Consider the following 27,594-nt stretch of genomic DNA (forward strand, 5'->3'; position numbering starts at 1 on the left):
CTGTCAGCCCTGAGGCATGATGGGAAGCTGGGGGTCATGGGTGCCTTAAAGGCACAGTGTCAGTTTGCTGCATGTTGATGCAGCTTAGCTTTTCAGTCTTTTTAGACTGTGGTTTTGCAATGCAGCCTGGGAGCTTCCTATGCTTTCAGTGTTTCATGAGAATTTCCACTGCTTTCTGAGCATTAAAACAGTTCTGAAACAATACTGTTGTTGTCTCTCATGTTTATAATGCATGTTTGTTCATGATTTATGGAAATTCATACAGCATAATTCAGCTCTGGTGTTTATTAGGCTGCAATTGCTTATTTTTTTTAATATATATATGGATATATATATGTGGGGCACATATAATATAGTGTTTCCGGGGTCCCGCGCATGGGCGGGAATATTCTAATGCTTATGACTATTGATGAGGATCCCCTGGAAGAGAACCCAAGGAAATGACAACCGCATGGTAGCATATGTGTTATTGCAAAAATCGATCTCCAGGTATAGATTGCCACTTTCTCAGAAATCAGATCAAAAGATCCACTCAATCAATGAGGGCCAAAAAATTATGCGTGCAGAACTACAGACTGAACAAGCATTGCACTGAAGTTATCGATCTGAAGTTTCAAGCATAATCGAGCAAAACAAAGACATTGTGGAGTCTCGCTTTGCAAAAGTGTGTGTCTCAACATCACTGAAGTGGCTTGATAATGTACCTGTAAAACCACTTGTGACAGTTGCAGATGAGAAGATAAGCCACTGCTGTGAAGGGTTGGCTGATGTGCGCATTGTTTTTCTCACCAAATTGCAGCTGCTACACAAGATCTGCTTAGTGAATGGTGTGACAACCTCGATCTGAGTAATGATGTTTTGATTGAGAATGACGTTCCATAGACTTGGTTGAAACCAAGATGGAACGGCTTGTTCCAAGTGATCCAGGTCACAACGATTGCTGTGAAGTGTGGTGGCCTTCTGAACTGCGTGCATGCCTTCCATGCTCATAGGGTCCTGTGTACCCTTGATGAAACAGGTCCTCTTCCAGAAGAGATGACATCTGTGTTCGAAAGGCCACTGGAGAGGGTCCGTCAAGCTGTAGGGGAAGGCACTGAGTGTGAAGAAGCACTAAAGCAACCAGAGGTGGGACTAGAAGAGCAAGAAGTGAAAACTGTCTCAGATTAAACTGGTATCAAAGTGGTGAAAGAGCCAGGTCCAGCCTCTGATGAAAGAACTAGTGATGTGGGCCCATGGTGGAGGTGGAAGAAAGTTGGCTAAAGGGGTATGTGAAGAGTCTACAGTTGTCCCCTGAAAAAACATTTGCACTCATAGCTGAAACGTCTGAATCAGAACAAAGTGAAGATGAAAGGCTTGGATTGAGAAAGTCCAAAAAATCAATTGTGCTCTATAGGAGTTATTCTGCACCTCAGTGGTCATATTGCATAAACAAAGCACTGAACGTCACAATGGATGAACTGTGTGATGCAGGATTTTAACTGTATAAGCGACCCTGATTTCAAGCTTGAGACAAAATGAACTGAGAAAAACTGAAAAAAATGGCTGAGAAATTTCAAATGCTGAAAAAACAATTAGTGATCAATAAAAAAAAACTGTTCTGTTAAACTATTATTTTAGTTAATTATTTTACAGAAGACTAACCTAGGTCAGAGAAGAAGCTACAAGAAGAGTGAGCGATAACATTTTAGAAGAGAATGGAGTAGGCTTAAGGATTGTTTATGTAGAGATTTGAACTGCTGAAAATTAACCGTTCTAATAAGCTACTTACAGAACTCTGCCCTGAACCTTTGAGCTTGCCTATATATGATCTGATTTCAAACATGTGTTGCCTTAGAAATTTATGTAAAATTGTTATATGCTAAATTTTTGTAACAACAAGTGATACTGATCATACTAGTTTTAGTACTCTTCTTTTACGTACCAGATAGAAATTAGGTCTACTAATGACATTGCCTCATCTACACACACCAAAGAGAAGTAGCAATATTCTTGGTAGAGAAAATCATATTGATCCAACTAGTGATGAGGGTGCTCTTTAACGATCTCGCATGTGGAATGAACTTGGTGTGATAGTTACAAATCCTCAGAGGGGTGATGATTTTAAATCATCAGAGGGAGGACTGAAGGCGGGTGAATATCACCTTTAAAATCTAGCATCACCAATGAAAAACCTGCCTTGGTCTTTAGAAATGAAACTGCATTTAAAAAGTGACACACAGGCATTTTGTGCTGCAAAGTGAAAACAAGAGGTTATGATATTCTTTGGTCAGACGCTTTCCATTTAGCAATTCATGTAAAGCATTGCACCATTATTTCATAGCTTGACTTAAATGTGTTTAGTTAGATTCTGTCCTCACTATGGAAATGTTATGTGAACTTGTAAAACTGTTAAATGTGCATTAGTAGAATATAACTTGTGTTAGAATTAGCACATTTTACAATGTAGAAAACAGAATCAGCTCTTGATTTAGCTCTTGCTCTCAGAGTTTCTGTTGGCCTTCGAGATAAGCAAAGGAATGTCCTTTCCTGTGAAGAACAGTGGCATAATGTACAGCTGTGACCTTGGAACTGTATCCCTGTAGTTGCAGGAAATGTTAAAACAAAGCCTCATTTCATTATTTGCTTTAGAAAGAATAGAAAACACATTTTTAAAAGTGCATTACCATGTTATGTTTAATGTTTCTTGCTTAATAAAAAAGTTATTTTGCAGCTCATATTATGTGTAAGGTTAGGAGATTATGTTATATTAAATAAGATGCAGAGTATGCTGTAGGAAGGATCTTCACCTGTGTGAGAGATGTCGTATGCAACCTGCCGAGGGGCGGAGGAGTCCTTTTGGAAAATGCTATTCCAGTTGGATGGAGACGAAGTTACGCTACATGCTTTGTAACATTATTCTTTGATAAACGCGTTCCTAGTTAGGAGTTTCAGAACACTTGCAGAACACTTTCAAAGCCCTTTGAGAGATACCAGCAGACAGATTTAGAGAAGGAAGGCTAAAGAGGAGTTTTGGACTCCAATGCGAAATGAAGGGAGGACAGCAGATGTGATTTGCAGATGCATGGAAAGAGAGGGCAGGCCTTAATGGGAGAGCAGAATGGAGGAAAACGTAAGCAGATTAGATATAGGTTTAGTTCCATTCTGACTTTTATTAAAATCCCTAAGCTTTATGCTTTGACTAACTGGCTTTGCCAAGGCTTATTTGCTCAATGTATTATTTTTCTTCATGGGAAGTTCTGTAATTATTAATGATTGATTTAGCTTCTTGCTAAGCTCACTCTTGCTTCTATTCATGAACTCTTTATGAGTTTTGACTGACTTCATTTGTGCCTCATTTTCGTAGAATAGGAACTCTTTCTTTCATGGAAAGCTATAATCAATTTATGATGCTCTGTGCTAACTTAATTTTTCTATTATCAAATCTGTTAACTGATTGATACCAGACTAATGAATGAAGAGTCAGAGAAACATAAAAATAGATTGGAAAATATACCCCTTTAAAACAACTCACATCTTTCATTATTGACTAAAATGGTTATTTGCATTTGATGAATTTCTCATGTTTATGAAGAAGCTCCCTAGTCATAACACCGTGGCCAAGATCCATTGCCTTGAGCAGAGACAAGGGTAATGGTAAGCAAAGGTGATGGTGCCACATTTCCTACATTTTCCAAAGAGATCCCCGTGAGATTTCCACTCCAACAGGAGTTCAACTCTGTTATGCGGCTCCCCTGTAGTATGCCGCCCGCTGGCTCACGGACTTGTAACTGGGAGAAGCGCCTCCGGGCAGGGGGAGGGGGGGGGGGGGGGGAGGGGGTAGAGATCACAGAGGGGGGGGGGGGATACTCTGCCCCAACTGCTGAAGCGATGTAGAAGATCCTGGACAACCGCTCACATACCTAGTAACTCATATAACACAGATATGGAAAAAGTGGTCCAGAGGGTGGTCCATATGTTTTCCTTAAGTAGGGAAAATGTGGGACCTATTACTATTCCGAGTTATTGATTCTACAATGTCAATGGTGTATTGGAGAGAGGGAGACTGGCTTGAGGCAGGTGACTTGTATCCCGGGGATACCTTTATATCCTTTCAAGATGCACAGGATTCTTTCGGAGTGGGACAAGCTCTTTTCCTTCATAACGCAAAACTGGAGATTGTCACAAAGTAATTATGGATGGACTTCCCGGTGGCTCCCTGTCCCATGAAGGTCCTAGACGGTCTCATTGAGTGAGGGGGAGGGGAGTCACCTCAACACGCATTTTTACAGAGCCCTCAGAAGTGATATGCAGACACGCCAATGACCAGCACCCAGAGCTTGGGAGTAGCGGAGCACACCCATTTCGGAACTCTGATTGCGAGGCTGCGTCTCACCTGGTTTGCACTGTGGCCTGTAACAGGTTTAAACTTCTCCATATCTTTTACCTGCATCATACATCTATTACCATGTGTAGCCCTAATAAAATAGATCCTGCGAGGGGCGCTGCCTGTGCATGATGTGGGATGGCTGGGGCCACTTTTTTGCTTCTAACCTGGGATTGTGCCCATGTTTAGATATTTGGGCACGGGAAACACCCTTTACAACACAACTTTTACATCACACTACCATTACAACGCATTTTTTTACATCGCAACATCCTTTACATCGCATGCCATTACAATGCAGACATTACATAGCATGTCACTACAACGCATACCATTACAACACATGTCACTGCAACGCAGGCATTACATCGCAAGACATTACAACGCATACCATTACAATGCATTGTACCCTTACACTATCCAACACTTACCCTACTGTTGCACTCACTGGTGTTAGAATAGTCATTTTTACCCCTACACTATCCAACACTTACCCTACTGTTGAACTCACTGGAGTTAGAATAGTAATTATACCCCCTACAATATCCAACACTTACCTTAAATGCGATGTAATGGTATGCGTTGTAAATGTATTATGCGATGTAATGAAATGCGTTGTAAAGGTGGTTTGTAAAAATGCGTTGTAGTGACATGCGATGTAAAGGATGTTGCGATGTAAAAAATGCGTTGTAAAGGCATGCATTGTAATGGTATGCGTTCTATCATTATACATGCTTTGGGCACATGTGGTACCACATATAGAAATAGCCACCGGAATTAGCATTCCACTGACACCACTGGCCTGTCTTCTGTGTGTGGTGAAATGACCCAGAGGACGCAAGATTCCCTATTGACTGGTCCAATTGGTTTATTGCTAGAGAAGAGATAGGTGGCCATTGTCTCAATTGGAATGAGGGCCCGATTTTCACACATTGGTAAGGGATCTGCTAAAAAAGGGGGTTGGCAGAGGAACAACATATGATGCTTTTTGAGTAGGGATGAGGGGGCATCTAAGGTTATGATGCATTGGGCCTAACTACCGGGTATGTTTCACAATGATAATGATCATTCTAGCGAGGATGAGTCTGGGACACAAGATTGAACAGACAACTTGGTACCTGTACTTGTTTCCTAGACTACCAAGTAGGCAATGATGCTTATGGTATTGTATTTGTACGACGTCGTCTTGGTTCATATATTGTTGACTTGAAGGAACCTTGGACCAACAGATGTGTGTGTGTGTGTTTGTTTGATTACATTATGCAATCATGTATGATCCCAGAGCAGGTTATAGGATGGCTCCTAGTAATACTGTCACATTGCACTGTATGGTTCATTGTATGCATTTAAAATCAATAAAATACAGGTAAAAAATAATTACACCTGTAGAGTACTTATTCTAAGAAGAGATTAAGTAACCTGCACCCGCTCCCAGTTCTTCAAAGAAACAATGAAGTTAAGAGTCCACAATAGGCCAGATGTTGGATAAAAAACATATTTATTCTTCTGTTAAAGAAGATTTCCTGGGTCTGAGGACCAGATCCTTAATGGAAGAAGAAAGTTCTTGTAACTCTTTTTTTATAGTCTCTGCCCCTTCGTCATTCTTCTCGGCGCCGTTTTCTACCGTGTCTTCATCCCCCTCACCCATCTTCTTATTTTGTCCTTTTAGTTGTGTCACAACAAGGGCCTGAAATTTCAACAACAGGCTGTGCTGATCCTAAAAAACAAACCGAAAACATAACTGCAGCAACATTTAAAAAGAAGTAATAACAGGAAACATATCTTAGTAGACCCTTGACAAAATGGGCATATTTTCTACTATATTCTGGTACGGAAAAAGTGGAAATTAAGTAATTGCTTGAAATAAAAAAAAAACAGCAAAATTTATCCACACATACAAATATTCCATCCTTTTATTGGTGGGAGGCAGTTTGAAAATGTTTTTGAAAGTGGAAAGCAATTGTAGAAGGAAATCATCTAAGGTAGCAACAATACGAAATGTATTTACTGAAAGTCAGTAAAATTTACAGTTCTTAAACAAACATTTGGTGGCGAAGGAAAACATCAGGTATGATGCAGAAGCAGGGTGCTGATGTGACCGACACTTTCTACGTTAGTGTTACCTCTAGGCATTTAAAAGCAGTTAGAAAGTTTTGCAATTGAACGAGGAAGAATAATAGTTTAGTCTTGCGGTATTCAAATGCAAATCACAGCTTAATCGGATCCGTTATTACGTCCAGATTTTGCCTGTCGTGTCAAGGTGTGAACACAGTTGCTTTTCAACATTCCACATGGAAATGTTCTAATTAAGCTATAAAAAGGCAAAATAACCTTTTTCTAAACTATGGATTGCTAATTTAGGAAAAAATGAAATCAGAATGGATAGGGATGTATAAACATATTAAAATTACAGGAATTTAAATAAAGTTGTGTGTGTTGTTAGCTTCAGGATTTACACTAAGCTGGTGCAGTGATACTGATCCAACCTAAAAACAGACAGTGACTCTAAAAGTACTGTACCACATATCACCAGTTCTAGAGCAAAGTAAAAGTAGAAAAAATACAGTAGAATAAGACGCAAACGTAGGGTGGAATGTTCTATCTGCTCTGGAAAAGGAAGAGAATATTTAACGCTACTTTTGGTTCATTGGCTGTCAATACAACTCCTGAAATCTATAATATCAGCTGTTATATTTATTTTATGTATCAAAAAAGCCAGCTTAAAGCTAGAGCTAATGTCCAGCAACATCTTCCTGTAGCAGATCCAAACTATTTTTCGAGGTAACTTATGTCCCAGTGTCTCTCGATGAGACATTATTTCCAAACATTGTATAGATGAAGAACAAAACACATTGCAGCTTTTAAAGGGCCATGATGCTTAATGAGAAAAGGTTTGTGATTCAAGTTCAATGAAACACATCCCTTCATTAATCAACCTTCCATATTCATATTAAACAATGTCATAAAAATGTATTAGGCGCAAAGTAGGTGGTCTGGTTAGGAGGGAGTTCACTAGCTTTTATGAAGGCACTCAGCTCCGTGTAACGTGTCAGTGTAACCTTATGTAAGAATCGGAGGCCTCGCTGAGTTTCAGTGCCTTAGACAGCTGACATATTAGGTCGTAGTACTCTAGCTATGTGGTTGAGCCACTCAATGGAAATAGAAATGGAAAAAACAAATGAAAACTACAGCTGCAAACTTTGGTGCAATGGGTCCGAAATCCTTTATTATCTAACCAATTAGTTCTGCAAATGTTTTCCTCTAATTACAGAATCTAAGGATGGAACATTTAAAAGACAAATCAAAAAAAATGAATCCTAATTAATTGTATTTAACTAATTAGCATACTCAGACAGCTTAGGCAGGATGGCAATAAGGAATGCATGGGAAGCTTTGTATCCACAAGACAGTAAATTGTTCCTAAAACAGACCTCGAGGTAGCATTTGATTATTTTCATACACTAATAAGGAAAGCAATATTGTTTTGCTTTAAGCACTTTTTAAAATAACTCAAGAAGACATATATATATTTAACACAGTTTTAAAAACACAATACCTCTGGGATCTTTGTGTGAAGGAATGCAATAATTTGTGGCACACATCTTCCTGGAGCATGAAGCATGCAATGCGTAGACAACTGAAATAAAAGGACTGTCGTCAAGTGTAAAATGAGGGCTGGATCTTCTGTAACTTTCAACTGTTCAGTTAGAGCCTGCCGGTGCTGGAATACTACTTGCCTGCAAACACAAAAATGATAAAGAAAATTATATATATCGGAAAAAAGGACACGTGACATATTTGATGGTTTGTAAAATGAACTATTCCACAATTTGCACGCTTTTGCATTAAAGCTTAATCAACTGCACATAAAGTCAAATAATTCCGACACTCAGTTTGTTGCCACGAATCATTCTGTGGTCTCATATACAGAAAATTGGGATCTGTACGAATGCTGCTCATGGGGATTAGCAAGCTGCTCACAATCAGGTAGGTATGTTAGGCTTGGGTCAGTCAAAAAGCAGAATACCACCAGCAAGCACATTCAGGATAGAAATATAAACAAAGTAGTAAGCACACAGTGATGTGAAACAAAAGAATGCTGTCAGTAACAGTTACAGCTAATATAGCGGACATAACAAACTGAATTCTCTCTAGGTGCCAATTTCAATGCTACTATTGTCAAACTTGTTGGTTCTTATTCTTTGACCAGCGATGTCCAAAAAGCCAAACAGCCCCATCAAAATTCAGATAAGTGACCAACACAATGCATACACGTCTGAGGAAAAATAACTGGTAAAACTATCAGGACCATGTACTATCTTTACTCTGATTAGCATTTCAAGCATGGAAAAACAAGTAGATTTATGGCGCATATAAAGAATTAAATAGTTAAAACACTGGAAGCCCAATCACAAAGTGACAGTTGTAGGACAACTGTGGTACGGTGAACTGTCTAAGTGGAGCCTAGCTGTGTGCTGAATGATGCACTCTAGCTTTTCAGACTTAAATGAAGTCTGATGTATCTACTTGCATCAGTAGATATTTGTTGATGATGTTTATTTGAACTTATGGGGATTTTTATTTGGGTTGTTTGACTACCCATCTCATGAAATAATCACAACCCTTGTACCAGGGCGAACCCTTAAAGTTACTAAATTAGTCGGAGCTAAACCCTGTAGCTATAGCACAAAACAGACCAGCTTAACTTAGAGCAATGTGCAAAGTATTTATGTAGTCCCCCCCCCCCCAAAAAAAAATAGAGTCGAAAAACAAAACAACAAAAATATCAAACTAAATTGGAAAAAGAGTAAAAATGTAAAACAAAGACATAAAATGACCAAGTTCGAAGAAGGTGAACTGGAGATATGAATTTTTAAAGCTTTAAGTAGCGCCAAGAAGCATTAAGTGCCAATGATAGCCAATGGTCGTGGTAGACCAGAACCTAGGCGCAATTTACACTGACTGCAATGGAGTGCAAGTGAGATATGCCAACCAGGCTCGTCCTGGTCAAAGATTTGCTACACAAAAATAGGAGTACACTTCTAATACCCCCAGAACCTCAGGGGAGGGACTTAAAGACTCACAGGGTGTCAGAGACCAAACAGAACAGCAGGGTCCAGTCCAAGTCTAGTTGTCATTGGTCAGCTGGGCAGCTGCAGTAAAAGGCCACTTGTAATTTGTTGCGTCCCTTTAGCTTAACACTTGGGAGTCAAATTCATTGTCCTGGGTACAAGAGAGCAGGTCCAGGTCTTTCAGTGCTCTTCTCAACTCACCGATAGCTGTTTCAGTTCTCTTCTGATCTTTTTCAGATTCATGAGTTTTCTGAAGTGGGTGTCTGGAGGTGCCATATTTATGCTTGGCACGAGCTAGTGGGCATGCCCTAACCAAGGGGGTGAAAGTTACTGGGGCCAACCCTACCCACTTTGGACATTTTCAAGATGGCGGAGGTTTTCGGCCATAATAAACTTGGGCTCTGTGGGTTGGGGGGGGGGGGGGAGTGTACTATGGTAATATTAGCATTCTCCCACATCTAACACTAAAATTCAGCTAGAGACAGTGACTCAGTACCCAATAAACCCAGAGACAAACATCTAGCGGGCCTTACAGCAACCAGAAAGTGAATACACAAGAATTGCCTTGGCAGTCTGTTTCCCCTCCTTTCAAGTGTGCCCCCATCATTATATGTAAAACTTCAACAGACCTGCCAAACAGGATTTGACATTCAGGCAGGGTTTGACACTGTAATATGAAAAGGGATGTTCACAGCCAGACCCTGCATATTTGGTCACTTTCAGTGCCCATTTAGGTCAGTCTATTGTTTATTCCTGGAAGGCACTTAACACATTTTTTACACCTATGCAAATGGTAATTCCTGACTGGCAGAAGTGGGAAAGCAAATGCAACTTTAGCGTCTAGGGATTTCAAGTAAGCAATGGGTAACTTTCTAAAAGTTACTTTTCCTTAATAATTAAACATCTGACTTCACCATTGAAGTAAATTTGTAATACCTATTAAAAAATAGCTGTTTCATTATTTTTCTAGCTAGTCGAATTCGTGAGATAAAGTATTACGATTTTTAATCTATAGTCTGGTTCTCTAAATAGGGCAGTCATAGTGTCATAGTGAAGAATAGCTTTCGAGTGGTATTCACTGTAAGGAAATGTTAACATAAAATGTCTATATTTCTTGGTTTTACATACTATGCCTTTTAGACAGCAAGGCCTACATAGAAGTGACTTATTATTATTTAAAAGGGAGGTTTTTGCAAACCAGTAGAGCACCATAATAGTAGACTATATTGAGAAAATCTTGGCATAAAACAACTTAACAGAAGTAACAATTTCCTCTCAGCACTTTTAGGATGTGTTAGCGATTTGCGCCTTGGGAAGGCTTATATACAGAGAGAAGACCACTCTTCTGATAAGGAACTGATGGCACACAATTTTAACTATCAAATAATGTATGTGAAACTGAATTATCTTCAGAGGATTGCAAACTGAAGTGGAATCATTAGCAAGATCTTGGCAACAATTAACACTTACGATGTCAGACATCCCAGAATGTAGAGAAGTGAAGCCGCTAGTAGATAGCTAGGGTGGTTGACCTCAAACCAGGGGAACCGGGTTCGAGTCTCAGCAACAACGCTCAATATCCTGGGATTCTGGGCAAATCAAGTAATCTACCCGTGCCTAACAAAAACAAATGTGTCCTTATGCAACACAACCGATGCGCATGTAAAGCGCTCTGATACCCGATACCTTCGGGTCAAATTTGCACTATATAAAAGTCAGAAAAAAAAATATCTGTCTTAATTAGGAACATGATCCTTCTCTCAATTAAGATTTAATTCACATGGAAGCAGGTGGATGTGCTGATGCCCTCCTCTTTGTACCCATCATTCTGTACTGCTTTCTGAAGGGCCACTAGGTGGACAACCTTGCAGCTGTTTGTTGATTCTTGCCTGTGTCTGGGCTTTGAGTTTCTAGCCTCCAGGGAAGCTTAAATCCTTCTTGAGAAGGTTGCCCACTGAAGTGGAACTATTATCAAGATATTGGCAACAGTGAACCTTTGAATACATCTTTGCACATAGTACATTGTTCTATCACAACACCAGGGCCTGGTGCCCTTAAGTCCAGTGTGGAATGTAGGGGAGGTGTGTTAGCATTGGCAATGTGGCTGCTTCAGTGTAGAGGGCAAGCAGAGCAACCAAGGCAGAGCAAGTTAGGAAGGAGGCAAAGTATAAGCACTGAGGGGGAGAAGGCAGAACTTGAGTGTCTCATGGCTTTAGACATTAAACACGAGTGAGGCAAGTGGTCCTTATGGCTTAAGTTAAGCACCACTTTGAGGGCTGGATGAAGTCCATGGTGAAGGTTGGTGGACAAATGATTCAAGTGGATTACTGCCCTTTGATAGTAGTCTGTGAAGTCACCTAAACATTTTTCTTCTTTACAGATTAAAGGCAGGTATCTTGATGTCTTGACATTTTCATCGAACTATGAACGGGTCTTCACCTGTTTGCATGGTGGATGTAATTGGAACTCTCCATCTATAGATAGGTCAATATAGTTTTGACTGTTGATTTTTTTTGCTGCTCAATTTTCTTATATATTGGTAACTTTGCTGCTGTTTTGCAAACTGCTGCTTTTTGGAACGATAATACGAAAGTAGGCACCTGAAAACATGTTACCAAAGGATATATACCAAGTTAATGGCTATTGTACCAACATGTGAAGGATATAATATGCCCAGGTTTGGATAATTTTCAGCAGCAACAATGCAAACAGAGTGAGCCACTAAAACTCCCTGGATGATTTTTTGTTTTTACATGTAGCCCTAGCTATCTATTGTTATCAACTAAGCTAGCATGGCACCCCTAATGGGCATAGCCCTGAGACAGTGAATAAAAAGGGGAGATAGATAAGGCACAATATTAAAAAAGCTTCCTCACAAGAATAAAGATCACCAGCAAGAGTGAGCAGGATTGCAATGCTCTACTTCTGGGACTATCCCGGTTGCGCAATTGCCAACAGACTACAAGTCTACCAAGTGAAGGCAGTGGCTGTGACAATTAATGGAGTGGAGTTGTGGGGCAATATAAATGTTTCAATTAGTCAAAGAATAGAAAGACATTTCTTGTGATCACGACTATGCCTGAGGCCAGGTACGTTCCTCCCTTCCCCTCAAAGTGGCTCTGCGAATTGGGTTAAGTATCCACCAATCGTAAACTTAATTTAGCTTCGTCCTGTCAGGTCAGGTGTGATTACAGAGAAAGCTGGTATACATCTTGAAACAGTTAGCGAGGTTGTGGACTGGTGCAACTAATAATCAGTAGTTCTCTCATTTTAAGAACATCCTGGTGGAGACCGTTTGCAGGAAATTGGGGACTAATGATAACATTCTAAATGTTCACATTGGAGGGATGATACTCTGCTATTAAAGCATGGCATCTCCTAAATAAAATTACCTTGCCTGTAAATAAATCCTAAACTTCAATGAGTTTTGGGTAAGATTCAGCTAGAAGCTCAGCATGTATTGTATCTCAGGTTTCGGTTTGATACACTGCCAACAAGTTGTTGTGTATCCTGATGTAGCCTAAATGTGCATGTGGAAGGCTACTGCGATTTCAAAATGGGGGTTGACAGATAGGCTTGCATTTTATGCATTTTGTTTTTTTGTTGAGTGCTTTAATGTTGCTTGTGAATATGTTGAATGTACATATTTTAAATGTTGTTTTATGTTAATGTAATATTGTGTTATGGCTTTTAGGTGACAACAAGAAAGATTCTTTTTTTATGAGGTTGTGTAAGAAAGGTATTTTTTGGTGCCAGGATCATAGATTTCTGTCTTGGATAGAAACCATTTGCTTACAAATAATGGCAGTCAGAGACAGAAGTAGTGATCTTGCTCTGCTTGAATTAATTTAAAATCTACTATACCAGTTACTGGGGCATATGTGATTTTTGGGCAGTTAGGCAGTCATTGGGAAAGGTGCTGCTGCAGTACTTGCAAAACGGGGAACTCGATACTACTGCAAGCTCAGTGAACTGCCAAGTATCTACTTCTTAGGTACTGATTTTCATAGGGGACCAAAGTAAAAAAAAAAAAATCAAGGTATAGAGAGTGGTGTGGCTTACAACACCCAGTTCAGCTAGCACATGTATCACTCACAATAAATATAATGTCCGAGCAGTTATTCTTTGAAGAAAAAGATATAAGATTTTATTAACATTAACATGCTATGCTTAGTAACTTGAATACTTTTTTTGCATAAATAATACTTTCATAAGCAAATGCAGTTACTCTTACCTGCTAAAACCCTAAGCAATGCTCCCTCTTTCATTGCAGTTCAAAATCACATGTTGCATACAAACAAATAACCATGCAAAATCAAGTCAAAATACATTTCCTTCCGACAGTAAGAAAAGGTCAACAGAACCATGTCCTGCCCACGTTACAAGCTCTCCTGTTTGCAAATCTCAGCTCTTTAGCACAAAAAGGCTTCTACATTTAACTTTTAACCATTTGAATACAATTGTGCCTCTTGGAGATTATAACACCACTCCTTTAGCAATTTACTTGAAATCATGTGTTGTAAAGTACTCTCTCTCTCTCTCTCTCTCTCTCTCTCTCTCTCATGATGGAACCTTACAGCTTTCAAACAATGCAAAACAGACAGTGCATTATTTGTCTATCTTGTTCAAATGCATGTTGATGCTTGTGTAAAAACGTGTATATTTAAATTCCTTATAAAAATACAAAATGAAGCCACAGAAGCTTAGTAACTATTCTGGACTGAGTGATCCTTAGGAATGCTCTTTTGAGGCATCTGATATATGCCACTGGGGACCATTTTTATATACGTTAACATTATATTTACATATATAATTTAGAACGGGAGTGGGGACCATTAAGCTATCCTATACTCTGGTGATCTCATGAAAACCTTTTAAACAGATTCTCTCCTCCCCCGCACAGAAAACCATTGACTACAATTCTAAAAAGGATAGGGAACACATTTAATGTTTCATTTATTTCCCCCTCCCCTTTGGTTTGATTTATAATTGGCTAACTTGTGCAGTTTGGATGATCTCCATATCTTAAGTCACAGAGGTAGGTAGTCACGTTTTGGCACAGCTCTATAACATGCACCTCCTTTCATATTCACTACTACTACTGAGGCTCTAATGGGCAGTAGCTACATGAGACTGAAAAACATCAGTTTTCTGGTCAAACAAGGTTATTTATTTATTTATTTAGTATTTTGTAGAGCGCGCAGCTACCTCCGACGGAGGTGTCCCGGCGCTGAAGACATTATCTCAGGAGGGTCGGGGGAGAATGAAGAGGGAGGTGGGGTTAGGTTTAAAGTACATAGCAAGGTAGTTTCGTTTATAGCAGTTTCAAGAACTATGGAAATGATGCTCTAAAGGGCTGCTATTGCATTACAGGAGGAGCAATTGAAGATAAAAAGCACAGTGCCAAGCAAAACGACTCAACTGAGTTCATACTGATCCATATACTGTTATAAGAAAATGCCATTACCTTTCTTTTTTCTTGTCTCCTTTCTTCAACATTATGCTACAGGCATCTGCGGCAGAGTCCAGACATGTTATAAAGTCTTCTAAACTCTATAAAGCAATGGCAGTGCAGTGTATTGATTCTTTCTTGTTTACCAGTGTATTTATTCAGTGACAATAAATGTCATATTAAAAGTGACATAATAATCTAGAAATACCCATAAAAGATAACTAGCAATGATAATACCCAAGAACATTACTATGGAGCCATATCAAGTTTTTGTTCACAAGAGATTAACCTTCTGAATACAATCTTAAAATGAATCATGAGAAATCACAAGAAAAGTTTTCATACATGTGAACACAGATCACTATGTTTAGCAGGTTACCAACAATCTATCCTTATTTGCCACTAAAGTCGATGGGCATATTGCTTTTATAAGTAGGAAAGGACACTGAAAAATCTTGCATCAAAATATCCTAGCTGTAGTCTTCTGAAATCACTAGATATTCACACAAAGAAAAAGAGAACAAATCATATAAAAGTGCCAATGCGTTGCAAATATTTTAGGGTTTCACAAAAACCCTAAGAAGTTTGCATGGGAATCTAAACAAGTTGTTGATTTGTATTTTCCCACACTTGCTCCTTCTAAAAACAACAAACAAAAATCCTTTCCCTCATTACCAAAAACATACCATTTCAATCTTTATTTCGATCTGTAACATACAGAGATGCCTGAGGATTTTTTGCATCTAATTCAGTGTGATTAACAACAAATTGTGCAAACAGGATGTGAAGTACGATTGGTTAGATTTGGTAACACCCAAATGTTACTATGTTGTGAGTACTGACCAAGTTCTCTGAAGCCCCAGTAGGAAGTACACCCATGTTTCCATCACTAAGGGTGAACAAATTATTTAAAAAAAATCCCAAATGCCAACATATCTTTTCACAGTGTTCCGTTAATATAAATCTGCCATCTGTGCACTCTAGTGACACTTTATTTGCAAGGTTGGAAAAGTGATACTCTGGTTCCCAAATAATTCAGTTATAACTTTAGAAAGAATACATTAATAGTAAGAATTTATCAGGAACTCCTACAAAAAAAATTCACACACAGAGCCTAAACTCTGTATGGGACTTTGTAGAAGGCAATTCTACGAGACAAAATAAATATTAAGAATTAACTGAATTATTTGACGATTCCATAATGAAGCTTGGGAAATACCTTAGTAAGCCTCTTGAGGTTTTCACATGGTGAGAAATTAGATGTTTTCAGACCAGATGCCTGCAAAGTTTAAACAACGTGTGTTCCCAGCCACGGATTGGAATTCAATGCGTATTAAATGTTATAAAGAGTGCCTAGAAATCTCCCACACTAAACTGGCACACTTTGTCCACAAATAGGACAGTATCCTAAACATTTAAAACAAGTTTTGTGGCAGTCATTGATGAAAAAGCCGTTCTTGGTGACAAATAATTTATAGAAAGAGGAAAAATTGCATTTTTGCAACACTGTGTAATATACTCTGCAGTTAACTAAATGGATGAATGAACATGTTTAAGAGCGACGATTATACAGACAAAGGGTGTCCTAGGGCTAAAACGAAGAGGCATCATTCCACAAAAAAACAGATGCGTTTTCAAGAGTTTACTGAAAGTATGACAGCTAGTAAAGCCACAGAAGCTGGAGGGAAAGGCATCCTAAAGTTAGGTAGTAATAACTGCAAGCATGGGCAACAAGTATGGGCCTGCTAAATCTAGGAGTTGTCAAAAGTTTGGCAGTTCTTGAAAGCAGGGAACTGGGCAGAGGGTAACAAGTGAAGTCTTATACCTGGGTGAAATACTGCACAGGACTTTATGGCACAGACATTTTGATGATGATAATTTGTAATACAGGAATGCCTGTTAAGACCAGGAATAAGAGGGGCTGCAGCGTTTTCATCTACACTACAGTACGTACAAACTGTAAATAGAAAGACTAATGTAAAGAGTTGCAGTAGTGCAAAGGAGAAAGAATAAGGGTCTGGAGTATGTTTTGTGAAAGTGAACAGGGAGAAAATTAATGATTTTCATGATCTCCGAGAGAATGCAGACGCACAATGAAGGTGTGCGATACATTTGGCCCTTCACAATTAGCTGGTTATCAAAAATGATCCTCAGGTTTTTTCCAAGGGTATAGAGTTGTGGTGTTGGATGGGGTACTGACTGGCCATCAGTTGGGTGACCAGGCTAAGGACATGCCAAAAACACTCACACCTCCAATTTATGAGTTGAATGGTAGTGAGTTGCAGTTCATCTAGCAGGTGACTGCCTTTAGACATGCCTCAAATTCATTTTAGAAAATGCGCTTGTCATCATCCAGGCGAATGGCTAGCTGGATTTCACCCGAGTAAGCATAACATGGTAAACCGAATTTGTGCATTAAAGCAGCTAATGAGGCAACATGGATGTTGAAAAGTTGGACTCCGAGCAGAGTCCTGAAGGACCCAGCAGCAAGCTGGATAAAAACGGCGGCAGGGACACAGCCTGATATTTATCTCCCAAGACGAGGCTAACTAGTTAAGGGTGGTACCAGCCTATCCTATATGGGCTAGACAGATGAGTAGAATCATGAGACCTATCAAAGGTCACCAAGAGATGTAATACAACTGGGGCAGCCTCATCCTTGGCATGCAGAATCAAAAGAATATAATTTGTATCTGAGAATAAGACGAACTTCCAGCTGAAAGCACAGTTGATGAGTGTCTAGCACTCTGGTGGAGAAGATGAAAGCTGCGATCTATTGATTTAATAGACTTTTGGTGTCTCTGGAAGGAAACAGTAAAAGAGAACTTAATCTATTGTTGAACATTAATTTAGGATCTAAATTGGGCTTTCTGGGCAGGGGAAAGTTCACACCTTTATTCTAGCCCTTCGGAACTTCACTTGCCTCCAATGAGGTGTTCTACACCATGTTCAGTACTTCAATCATGATGTGATGCATATGAAAGTGAGGATCTAGCCCTGGTGATGTCAACCCATATATGATGTGCACTGTTTCATTTAACTATAATTTATGAATTTGAAGATCTAATAAACCATTCGGTTATTAAAGAGGTATATTACCTATTAAATGATGTGTTTAGTTGACTTCTAAAATTAAAAACAGAACCACTGCATAATCACAGCCCAGAAAACTGTCATTCGACATCTGTACAGAACACAATATGCTTTTAGTATGACACTGCTTGGTTTACAGTAGTTGTGGTGTGACTTTTAAAAATGGTTTGGATGTATACATCGCCAGACAGAATCTGAAGAATGAGTGACTGAGTGCCAACGTTCGCCAAAGTCCGAGGTGCAAGCCCGTCCAGGGACAGGACAAACAGATTTGTAGTTCAAGTTGTGCGGTTTAGGCACATATAAGGATGGGTCAGTGGTGCAGGGGAGTTGGAAAGGAAATGGATAAGAAGAAAGGAAAGATAAAATGTCACTCATGCAATCTCGCAGCCACAGAGTACTTTTGAGCCACCAAGGACGAGGGTCTGCTTTTGTACCTCCACAAGGGTCGCTTGGAAAACTGGATGGGAGAGAAAGGTGTCGAAAATAAAAAAGTAAAGGAACAATTCAGCCCACTTTCTCACCATCAAAATGGTCCATGATATTACCAGATGGAGTCTCCTAGTAGTTTTCTTTTCGGCGTACTACCTAGACGAAGCATAAGGTGCAACTTTAGGGTTCTTAACCCTAGTTACACTTAGCTATGCAAGGTGATAAGTCTCTTGTCTTTGATAACTAACTCAGACAAGACCAGAAAAAGCTTCAGGTCTTACCAAACTTTCACTGTCATTGTCTTTAACAGAAGCACAGGATTAAGAAGCATTTACAATGCAATGGTCTCAGCATTCTTAAAGTTAGAGCTTTTGGCATTGCTCATGACATTATTTTTATTTATGTTTTTTTTTTAAAACATAAATAAATGGCATGGTCCTTTACAATGCCAATAGCAGGGCAGGAGAGAGCAAGCACAACGAACGAGGGGGCAGGACAGCAAGCACAAGCAACGAGGGGGCAGGACAGCAAGCACAAGCAACGAGGGGGCAGGACAGCAAGCACAAGCAACGAGGGGGCAGGACAGCAAGCAAAAGCAACAAGGGGGGCAGGAGAGCAAGCACAAGCAACGAGGGGGGCAGGAGAGCAAGCACAAGCAACGAGGGGGGCAGGACAGCAAGCACAAGCAACGAGGGGGCAGGACAGCAAGCACAATCAGCGAGGGGGGACAGGAGAGCAAGCACAAGCAACGAGGGGGCAGGACAGCAAGCACAAGCAACGAGGGGGCAGGACAGCAAGCACAAGCAACGAGGGGGGCAGGACAGCAAGCACAAGCAACGAGGGGGAGGCAGAACAGGAAGCACAAGCAACGAGGGGGGGCAGGACAGCAAGCCCAAGCAACGAGGGGGGGGCAGGACAGCAAGCACAAGCAACGAGGGGGGGCAGGACAGTAAGCACAAGCAACGAGGGGGGCAGCACAGCAAGCACAAGCAACGAGGGGGCAGGACAGCAAGCACAATCAACGGGGGGCAGGGGAGCAAGCACAAGCAACGAGGGGGGGCAGGGGAGCAATCACAAGCAACGAGGGGGGCAGGGGAGCAATCACAAGCAACGAGGGGGGCAGGGGAGCAATCACAAGCAACGAGGGGGGGCAGGGGAGCAAGCACAAGCAACGAGGGGGCAGCAAGCACAAGCAACGAGGGGGGGGCAGGACAGTAAGCACGAGCCACGGGGGCAGGGGAGCAAGCACAAGCAACGAGGGGGCAGGGGAGCAAGCACAAGCAACGAGGGGGCAGGATAGGGGGGGCAGGAGAGCAAGCACAAGCAACGAGGGGGCAGGACAGCAAGCACAAGCAATGAGGGGGGCAGGACAGCAAGCATGAGCAACGGGGGGCAGGGGAGCAAGCATAAGCAACGAGGGGGGACAGCAAGCACAAGCAACGAGGGGGGGGAGGACAGCAAGCACGAGCAACGAGGGGGGCAGAACAGCAAGCACAAGCAACGGGGGGCAGGGGAGCAAGCAAAAGCAACAAGGGGGCAGGACAGCAAGCACAAGCAACGAGGGGGGCAGGAGAGCAAGCACAAGCAACGAGGGGGGCAGGGGAGCAAGCACGAGCAATGGGGGAAAGGGGAGCAAGCACAAGCAACGAGGGGGCAGGACACCAAGCACAAGCAACGAGGGGGGAGGACAGCAAGCACGAGCAACGAGGGGGCAGGACAGCAAGCACAAGCAACGAGGGGGGAGGACAGAAAGCACAAGCAACGAGGGGGCAGGACAGAGGGGGCAGGAGAGCAATGACGAGCAACGATGGGGCTAGACAGCAAGCACAAGTAGCGAGGGGGGTCGGCAGGACAGCAAGCACAAGCAACTGGGGGGCATTGGGAGCAAGCACAAGCAACGAGGGGGCAGGACAGCAAGCACAAGCAACGAGGGGGGGGAGGACAGCAAGCACGAGCAACGAGGGGGGGAGGACAGCAAGCATGAGCAACGAGGGGGGCAGGACAGCAAGCACAAGCAATGAGGGGAGGGGCAGGACAGCAAGTACATGATGCCAGTGTATCATGTACTAGGGGCGAACAGGTAAGTTAGACATTACCAATTGGGTACAGCTAATTCGACAAACACTATAGGATCAGGGCACTGGCACAGAGGTCTGAGTAGCAGGCCTCCTTTCACTCAGAGCTGAAAAGCTAACCGTATCAGTTGAAAAACATGGGGGTAACCACACAAAAAGAGACATTTCCTTATAACAGGAAAACACTATCTCTCCTCCCAGCAGGTCAGTTAATCTTTTGAAGCATCAGAGGCAGGATATAATCTTGAAGATGCAAGATGACCTACTTGCTCCAAGACTGCCTAGGCACATCAGAGGAAGGTTGACTAGTCTAGGTGAACTTGCCATGTGCCACAAATACAGCTAACACAGCAATTTGTTACATAACAAACACAAGGAGACAATGGATGGAGCACTGAAGCTTTTCAGACAATCACCCCAGTCACAGATCTGTGTTGAATCCATCGTTCTTAAGCTCACAACGCCACCCCAGTTCAGACCCAGCCATATGCAAATCCGTCTTTACCCTGTGCCTCATGGGAACAGTCCAGCCCGAAATGCCAAGCTAGGTCTTCCCTGGACCAGAAACAAGCATCCTGGGACCGGCTTTGGGGTAACACCCCTTATTAGCAAGACTAGCTTAAATCCAGTGGCAAAGTGAGCAAGGGACCCACATCCGGGCATACTCTGCCAACTTAGGGTGAACAAAGCAAACACAAGGAGATGATGGACGGAGCACTGAAACTTTTCAGACACTCACCCCCAGTCACAGATCTGGGACGAATCCATCATTGTTCTTTTGCTCACATCGCCAAAACAGTTTGGACCCAGCCAATTGACTGGGGGTCACTGTCTGAATAGTTTCAGTGCCCCGTCCCGTGCACTCTATGCCACTGGAGTTAAGCCAGCCTGGCTGAAGATGGGTGAAACCCTGAAAGCGGTGTTAAGATGCTTGTTCCCAGTCCAGGGAGGACTTGGTATTGCAGTTCGGGCTGGACTGTCCCCATATGGAGCAGGGTCAAAACTCATTTGCATATGGCTGGTGTTCAAACTGGAATAGCATGGGGAGCAAAATAAATGGTTGATACGTGCCAGATCTCTGTACTGGGGTGAATATATGACATTGTTCTGCATTCTGTCCATCAATGTTTTTTTTGTATTTGCCCAGAAAACGTATTCAGAAAGGTGGGAAGATTAATTGGGAATCCACTGCCAAAGCTCTGCTATCTAGGAACACAATCTCAACCTTAGGCCATATGTATCTGTATATGTATGCATGAATATTTGTGTAGCATAAACTTGGTTAGGAAGCAAAGGCGTTTCGAACAAAGAGCTGGGCCCAGAGACTAGAATTATGGTTCTTTTCAGAGAGGAAGGTGACAAGTGTGATCCAAATGTGAGAGGGTATGGAGATAGTAGTCTTTGAAAGGATGAGTCGTTAGATTGCTTTTGAATTACAAGTGAGAAGGACTAGTTTTCATGTCAGTAGAGATGTTCTTCCAGATCCTGGAAGCGTAGAGGGAGAAGTCCTCCCTTCTGGTTTTTAATTTCTTGCATATTTCCACAACTGATCTGCGAATATCCTGACTGCTAGTACGGAGTTGTCCTTCTGAGGTGATTAGTTTCTTTCCCAAGTTTGTTGGGTATAACTCCTGATAAGAGATGGAGATGGATTTGAAAATATTGTACACCTGAATAGGGATCCAATTTCAGTCCTTTGGCTTTGGGGAGATGTGGTTGACTTTCTTTAACCCCTTGATGAAATGTGCTGCACTGCATGATGCCTTTGAGTGTTGCTAGAAAGTAGTATGAAATGCTATTGAGCAGAGGATTTCCATCTTTGAGATGTGAGGGGAGCATGGCTTGCACTGTTCTTCTGAAATTACTATCTCGAAGAAAGGGTGGCTGCAGGATGCCTTTGAGTAGTGTTAGAAAGAAGTAAGAAATGTCACTGAGCAGAGCACTGCCATCTTTGAGATGTAGGAGGCCTGTGGCTGCACCATTGTTCTGAAATCACTATTGGGAAAATGGGCTCAGTTTTTCAGAAGGGAAACCAGCATTAATCTGTGTATGTTTTCCTGGTCATGTGTTCCCTAAAGCAGAGGGCTGTGTAGACGTTAAATCCCAGTGATTGTACATGTTGTTTTAGCTGAGAGGGGGGGGGGCATGGGGGGAGTGGTGTCATGCTAAATAGCCAGGGTCAGATTTATGATTGAGTTACCGGAAAACAGGAGAAACTTTCTCTGTTTTGGGTTGAGCTTCAGACAGCTACTTATACTTTCAAGAGTTTATTCAGCCAGAGTCAGGCTTTTAGTTGATGAATGCAACTTACTGAAGAGACTTTATGGTAGATTTGAGATTTGGCATGTTGGCAGATCTTGAAGTTGGTGAGAGGTTCAATGTAAAGACTGAAGTTTATGGGGAAAAGTATGATTCTCACAGGAGACAATTCACCAACTTCCAACTATCTGTACGAACTGTGGTTGATATGAAGGTCACCCATTACAGAACTGTGTCAGAGAAGCCATGTATATATCTAGAGTATTAATCCGTGTTTGATCGTCAAATGTTTCAAAGGCTGAAGACTGGTCAAAACAATTCTGAAGGCCAGGGTTATGTTAGTCACTGTTGAAATGAGCTGTCATCAACAACATGAGGAGTAGCTGTCTCTGTGCCGCAGCATGATCTGAAACTAGGTTGGTAGTCCTCTAGAAGATTGATCTCCTTCGGTTGTTGCTTTCTCAATGATTTTTCGTATGAAGAGCTTGTGGATGATTGACACTGGTGACGTTATCAAGTTCCAAATTCTTTTTCTTTATCAGGGAAATAGCTGTCCTCTATGGAGGGCTTTCTCTAATGTTACGTGGCTGAGAGAGGGCTTGATAATGTTAAGGATGGTTGTGAGTGCATTTCCTTGAAGAAATTTGGTGGCGGATGATGGTAGTATATTGTCTGTATAGGAGATCGTCTTGAGTGAGTTTGGGGTAGTGTAAGAGAGAGGGTGGATGCTTACCCACATTGGTCAAAGCATGCAGGGCAACAAGGAAATACGTTTTCAGAATTAAAAGAACAATGAAAGTGGACCTGGTGACTTACCTGCTTCTAAAATGGCACAGACTGTTATTATTCCGACTCTAAAGAGCGACAAACAAATTTATTTTACTTATGTGTCATTTTGAAATTCTAGAAATATAGAGTAGGTAATACATTAAAGGAAAATGAGGGCTTTCTATTATGCCAGTAGAACAAGTTACTTACCTTATCTAGCCAGAGATTCCTTACCTTAGAATATCCCCAGGCGTCAGACAGGATCTGGAAGATTTCCGAGCAGTGCCAATGCACACCAGTAGTTGGTGTTGTTCGGCTTCACATCGGTGTACGTGTCAGAAATGGTGTGCGCTGTACCTATATAGGCATCACCTCGGAGCACTGGTGATAGTTACTTTTGCGACATTCCATACCAGGTGCGCAGAGCCACAATTAAAACGGACAACAGGTGTAGAAAATACTGATGCCCTATAAAGGGAGACCCTCATACCTTAACCAGTTTGCAGAGCGGGAGGTTTAGTAAGGAATCTGCGGCTAGATAGAGTCTGTACCAGATAAGGCATTACCAAATGCCTTATCGAAGCCGAAGACGTAGAGGGCAAATGTGCAAGGGTTTGAATGGCGCACACCTCAGGAAATGGAGAACAAGGTTGAGGTAAGTAACTTGTTGACTTGTAAGAGACTTCCAGCCGCAAATTCCTAACCTAAGAATGGATACCCAAGTAATACATCCACGGAAGTGGGTCTGTGTACCCAATTAGACTAAAAAGTCCTGTAGGACTGAATGGGCATTGTGCCTGTCAGGACGGACCTGAATGTCCTGGCTGTAATGTTTTGTGAATGTGTGCATTGATGCCCACGTTGCCTCCAGACAGAAGAGGAATGCAGAGTGCTAACGCAGTAGTCGCAGCTTTGGCAGTGCCGGAGTGAGCCCGCCACTGCGTAGCAGATCTTGGCCAATGTATAGCCGATCTTAATGCACAGGAAGATCCACTGCAAGATGGTGTGCTTCTGCAAAGCTTTTCCTTTTTCGGCTCCAACTTTGCCCACGAAGAGTTGATCATGCACCCGGAACTCTTGTGCGGTCAAGGTAGAATGAAAATGCTCTTTTTGGGTCCAGACAGTGGAGTCTCTCCTCCTCCTCTTAGAAGGATGAGGATGAGATGGGCAATGTAATGATCCAGTCTACATTGAAGGGAATGACAACCTTCAGAAGAAAGGAGGCATGTGTCCAGAGGACCTGTTTGTCTTGGTAAATGAAGATGTAGGGAGGGTGCACAGAGAGGGCCTGCAATTCACTGACCCTCTTGGCCAATGTAATGTCCACTAATAGGGCAGTTTTATTGGTCAGCAGCCGAAGAGGGCAAATATGCAAGGGTTTCAATGGTGCGCACCTCAGGAAACAGAGAACAAGGTTGAGGTCTGACTAAAGCATGATAAATGGTGCGGGGGCAACGTATGTTGCAAGCCTTTAAGGAACCAGGCAACAACAGACTGTTTGAAAAGAGTGGTTGTGGGCAACCGCAGGACAGCAGAGATTGCAGACAGATATCCTTTGACCATGCCAATAGCAGAGATCTGCTGAGTCAAAGATAGGGCAAACAAAAGAACTTTGGAGATCGGTGCAGAAAGGGGTACAATGTTGTGGAAAGCACACCATAACACAAATCTATCCCAACAGTAGGCATATACCGACTTGGTGAAGAGACACTTGGCTACCAGATTAACATCACAGACTTCGGGAGGAAGGTCGAAAGCTCTCAAATTATGCTGGTCAATCTTCACTCATGCAGGTGGAGGCTAAGCTGGTTCGAGTGCAGAACCAGCCCTGTTGCTGTGACAGAAGATCATCCAGTAGAGGCAGGCCGACTGGAGGACCGATGGTCATGCTCAGCAGCTTGGAATACTAGACCCTCCATGCTCAATCTGGCGCCACAAGAATGACTTGGGCCCTGTCGTTCCTGATCTTCTTGAGAACTCTGGGCAGGAGTGGTAGTGGCGGAAAGGTGTACTGGAGGCCGGAGCTCCACTCGAGAAGAAAAGCATCTCTGAACTAGAGTCTCCTTGGAAACTCTGGCATACAAAACTGCTGACAGTGTGCTTTCTCGGTGGTGGCGAACAGATCTAGCTAAGGCTCCTCCCATTGCTGAAAGAGACCTTTTGACACTTCTGGATGGAGATGTCATTCATGATCCGCTAGGCACCTTCGGCTGAGTTTGCCTGCTCTGGCATTCAGCGATCCCGCCAGGTGCTGAACCACCAGGGAAATGCCCCGACGTTCCAGCCATGTCCAGAGGCACAGGGCCTCTTGACAGAGTCCACGTCCCCACTCTGTGCTGTTTGTTGCACTGCCACTTGGAAGTGGTTTTGTCTGTGAACACCAGCATCGGCCTTCCCTTGATCGAAGGAAGAAACTCTTTTAAAGCCAAGCAAATCGACCGAAGCTCCAACAGGTTGATATGGAGCCCGGACTCTGTTGGAAACCAGAGTCCCCTGATCACCACCTCTCCAAGGTGGTCACCCAAGCCCAAAAGTGACAGTATGCTGCCATGCCTGTCTTTTGCTATTCCCTCCTACATCTGGACCATGTCAGAGAGATTCCCCTGATGCTACGCCCACTGAGCCTTCAAGTCCCATTCAAAGCCGGCATACGCCACGGGGCATGTGTCAGTAGCAGGATGCAGACGGCCATGGGGTCCCACAGCCCCAGGGTCAGTCTCACCAAAATCCAGGAGAGAGGCTGAACTATCCGAATCATAGCCTGAAAATACAGGACTCACTGGTCGAGAGGAAAGGACTGAAATTGCACAGTGTCCAGAACAGCTATGATGAAAGGAAGCGTCTGAGAGGCAGTCAGGTGTGACTTCGGGATGTTGATAGTGAACCTCAGAAAGTGCAGGAGGTTCGCCATAGTCTGAAGGTGGGTGACAACTGCCTTGGTGAGGTTGCCTTCAACAGACAGTCATCAATGTAGGAGAAGACTGATATTCTTGACTTCCGCAGATGAGATACGACAACTGCGATCACCTTGGTGAGCACCCAAGGGGTGCTGGTAAGGCCGAAAGGTAGCACAACAAACTGAAAATGCTCTAGTCCCACCCTGAAAAGCAGATAGCATCTGTGGGCCGGCAGGACAGGGATGTGAAAATATGCATCCTGCAAGCACAATGCTACGATCCAGTCTCCCGGGTCTAGGCAGGCAACACTTGTGGCCAGTTTTCCCGTTCTTCAACTGGGTCATCTCCATAAGGGTCCATATACCACTCCCAAATATCTCCCTCACCAGGCCTATCCATCAAATAACCATACAGCATAAAGGGTTTGCCCATATAACCCAACAAAACCTGGGCTATAGCAAAAGGAAAATATATAGAGTAGAAAGCTGTGGGGAAGAATTGACACACAATTATTTAAACCTCACTGAAAAAGCTAATCACAGAGCATTCAACATTTTATTAGCAAAAACTATTCGTATAAATATATTGTACAATGCCTGTACTTCTGTACCCATCCAAAAAAGATAAATACAATTTCTAATCAAAAAGAGTATAAAAAACACTAAACAAAGTTTTTATATTTCAGATCTTTGGCGCCTATCCGCCAACAACAAACATGATCAGTCAGTCAGTTCCTTGTTGCTTCCCCTCCATTTTAAGAAAACTGGTGGTTGTCCAAGCTCTTTTGGCAATCAATCCACCTGAAGGTAGTCCTTTTCCAACAGGAGTAATGGGCCTATGGCCTTTGAATCCTCCTAATGCTAAACTAGTCTAAAAGACTTCCTCATTGGACTCCTTCCATACAAGTCAACGCATTTCAGCCACAGTAATAACAAGCATTTGCAATGCAATAGGTCTTGCATTTACACAAGTTTAATCTAGTGGCATTGTAAATGATAATGCCTTTTATTTATGTTTTCAAATGAAAACAAAAATGAAAGGCATTGGCCCAGATGCATCAAACAAAAATCCGCTCGCAAAGGGGCAGATTCTCAGAATCTGCCCCTTTGCGACCGGTATTTTTGCATTTGGGATGCATCATCCCAAATGCAAAAATCGCAAATTGAGAATTCGCTAAATTGCG

At 42.2% G+C, this 27,594-nt stretch overlaps 1 protein-coding gene across 2 annotated transcripts in view; it reads right to left on the reverse strand.

Annotated features, from left to right (window-relative positions):
• Positions 1 to 5,844: 5,844 nt before the first annotated feature.
• Positions 5,845 to 27,594, reverse strand: part of UFL1 (UFM1 specific ligase 1) — a 288,697-nt gene continuing 266,947 nt past the window's right edge. For both annotated transcript variants that reach the window (XM_086926636.1, XM_086926637.1), the window contains 3 exons: positions 14,903 to 14,988; positions 7,920 to 8,100; positions 5,845 to 6,080 (listed from right to left, as the gene is read on the reverse strand). In XM_086926636.1, the coding sequence (XP_086782762.1) occupies positions 5,862 to 6,080; positions 7,920 to 8,100; positions 14,903 to 14,988 (486 nt within the window). In that variant the 3' untranslated portion in view covers positions 5,845 to 5,861. The remainder of the gene's footprint in view (positions 6,081 to 7,919; positions 8,101 to 14,902; positions 14,989 to 27,594) is intronic.

The sequence above is a fragment of the Lissotriton vulgaris genome, chromosome 6 (assembly GCF_964263255.1).
Source record: "Lissotriton vulgaris chromosome 6, aLisVul1.2, whole genome shotgun sequence".
Taxonomy (NCBI): Eukaryota; Metazoa; Chordata; class Amphibia; order Caudata; family Salamandridae; genus Lissotriton; species Lissotriton vulgaris.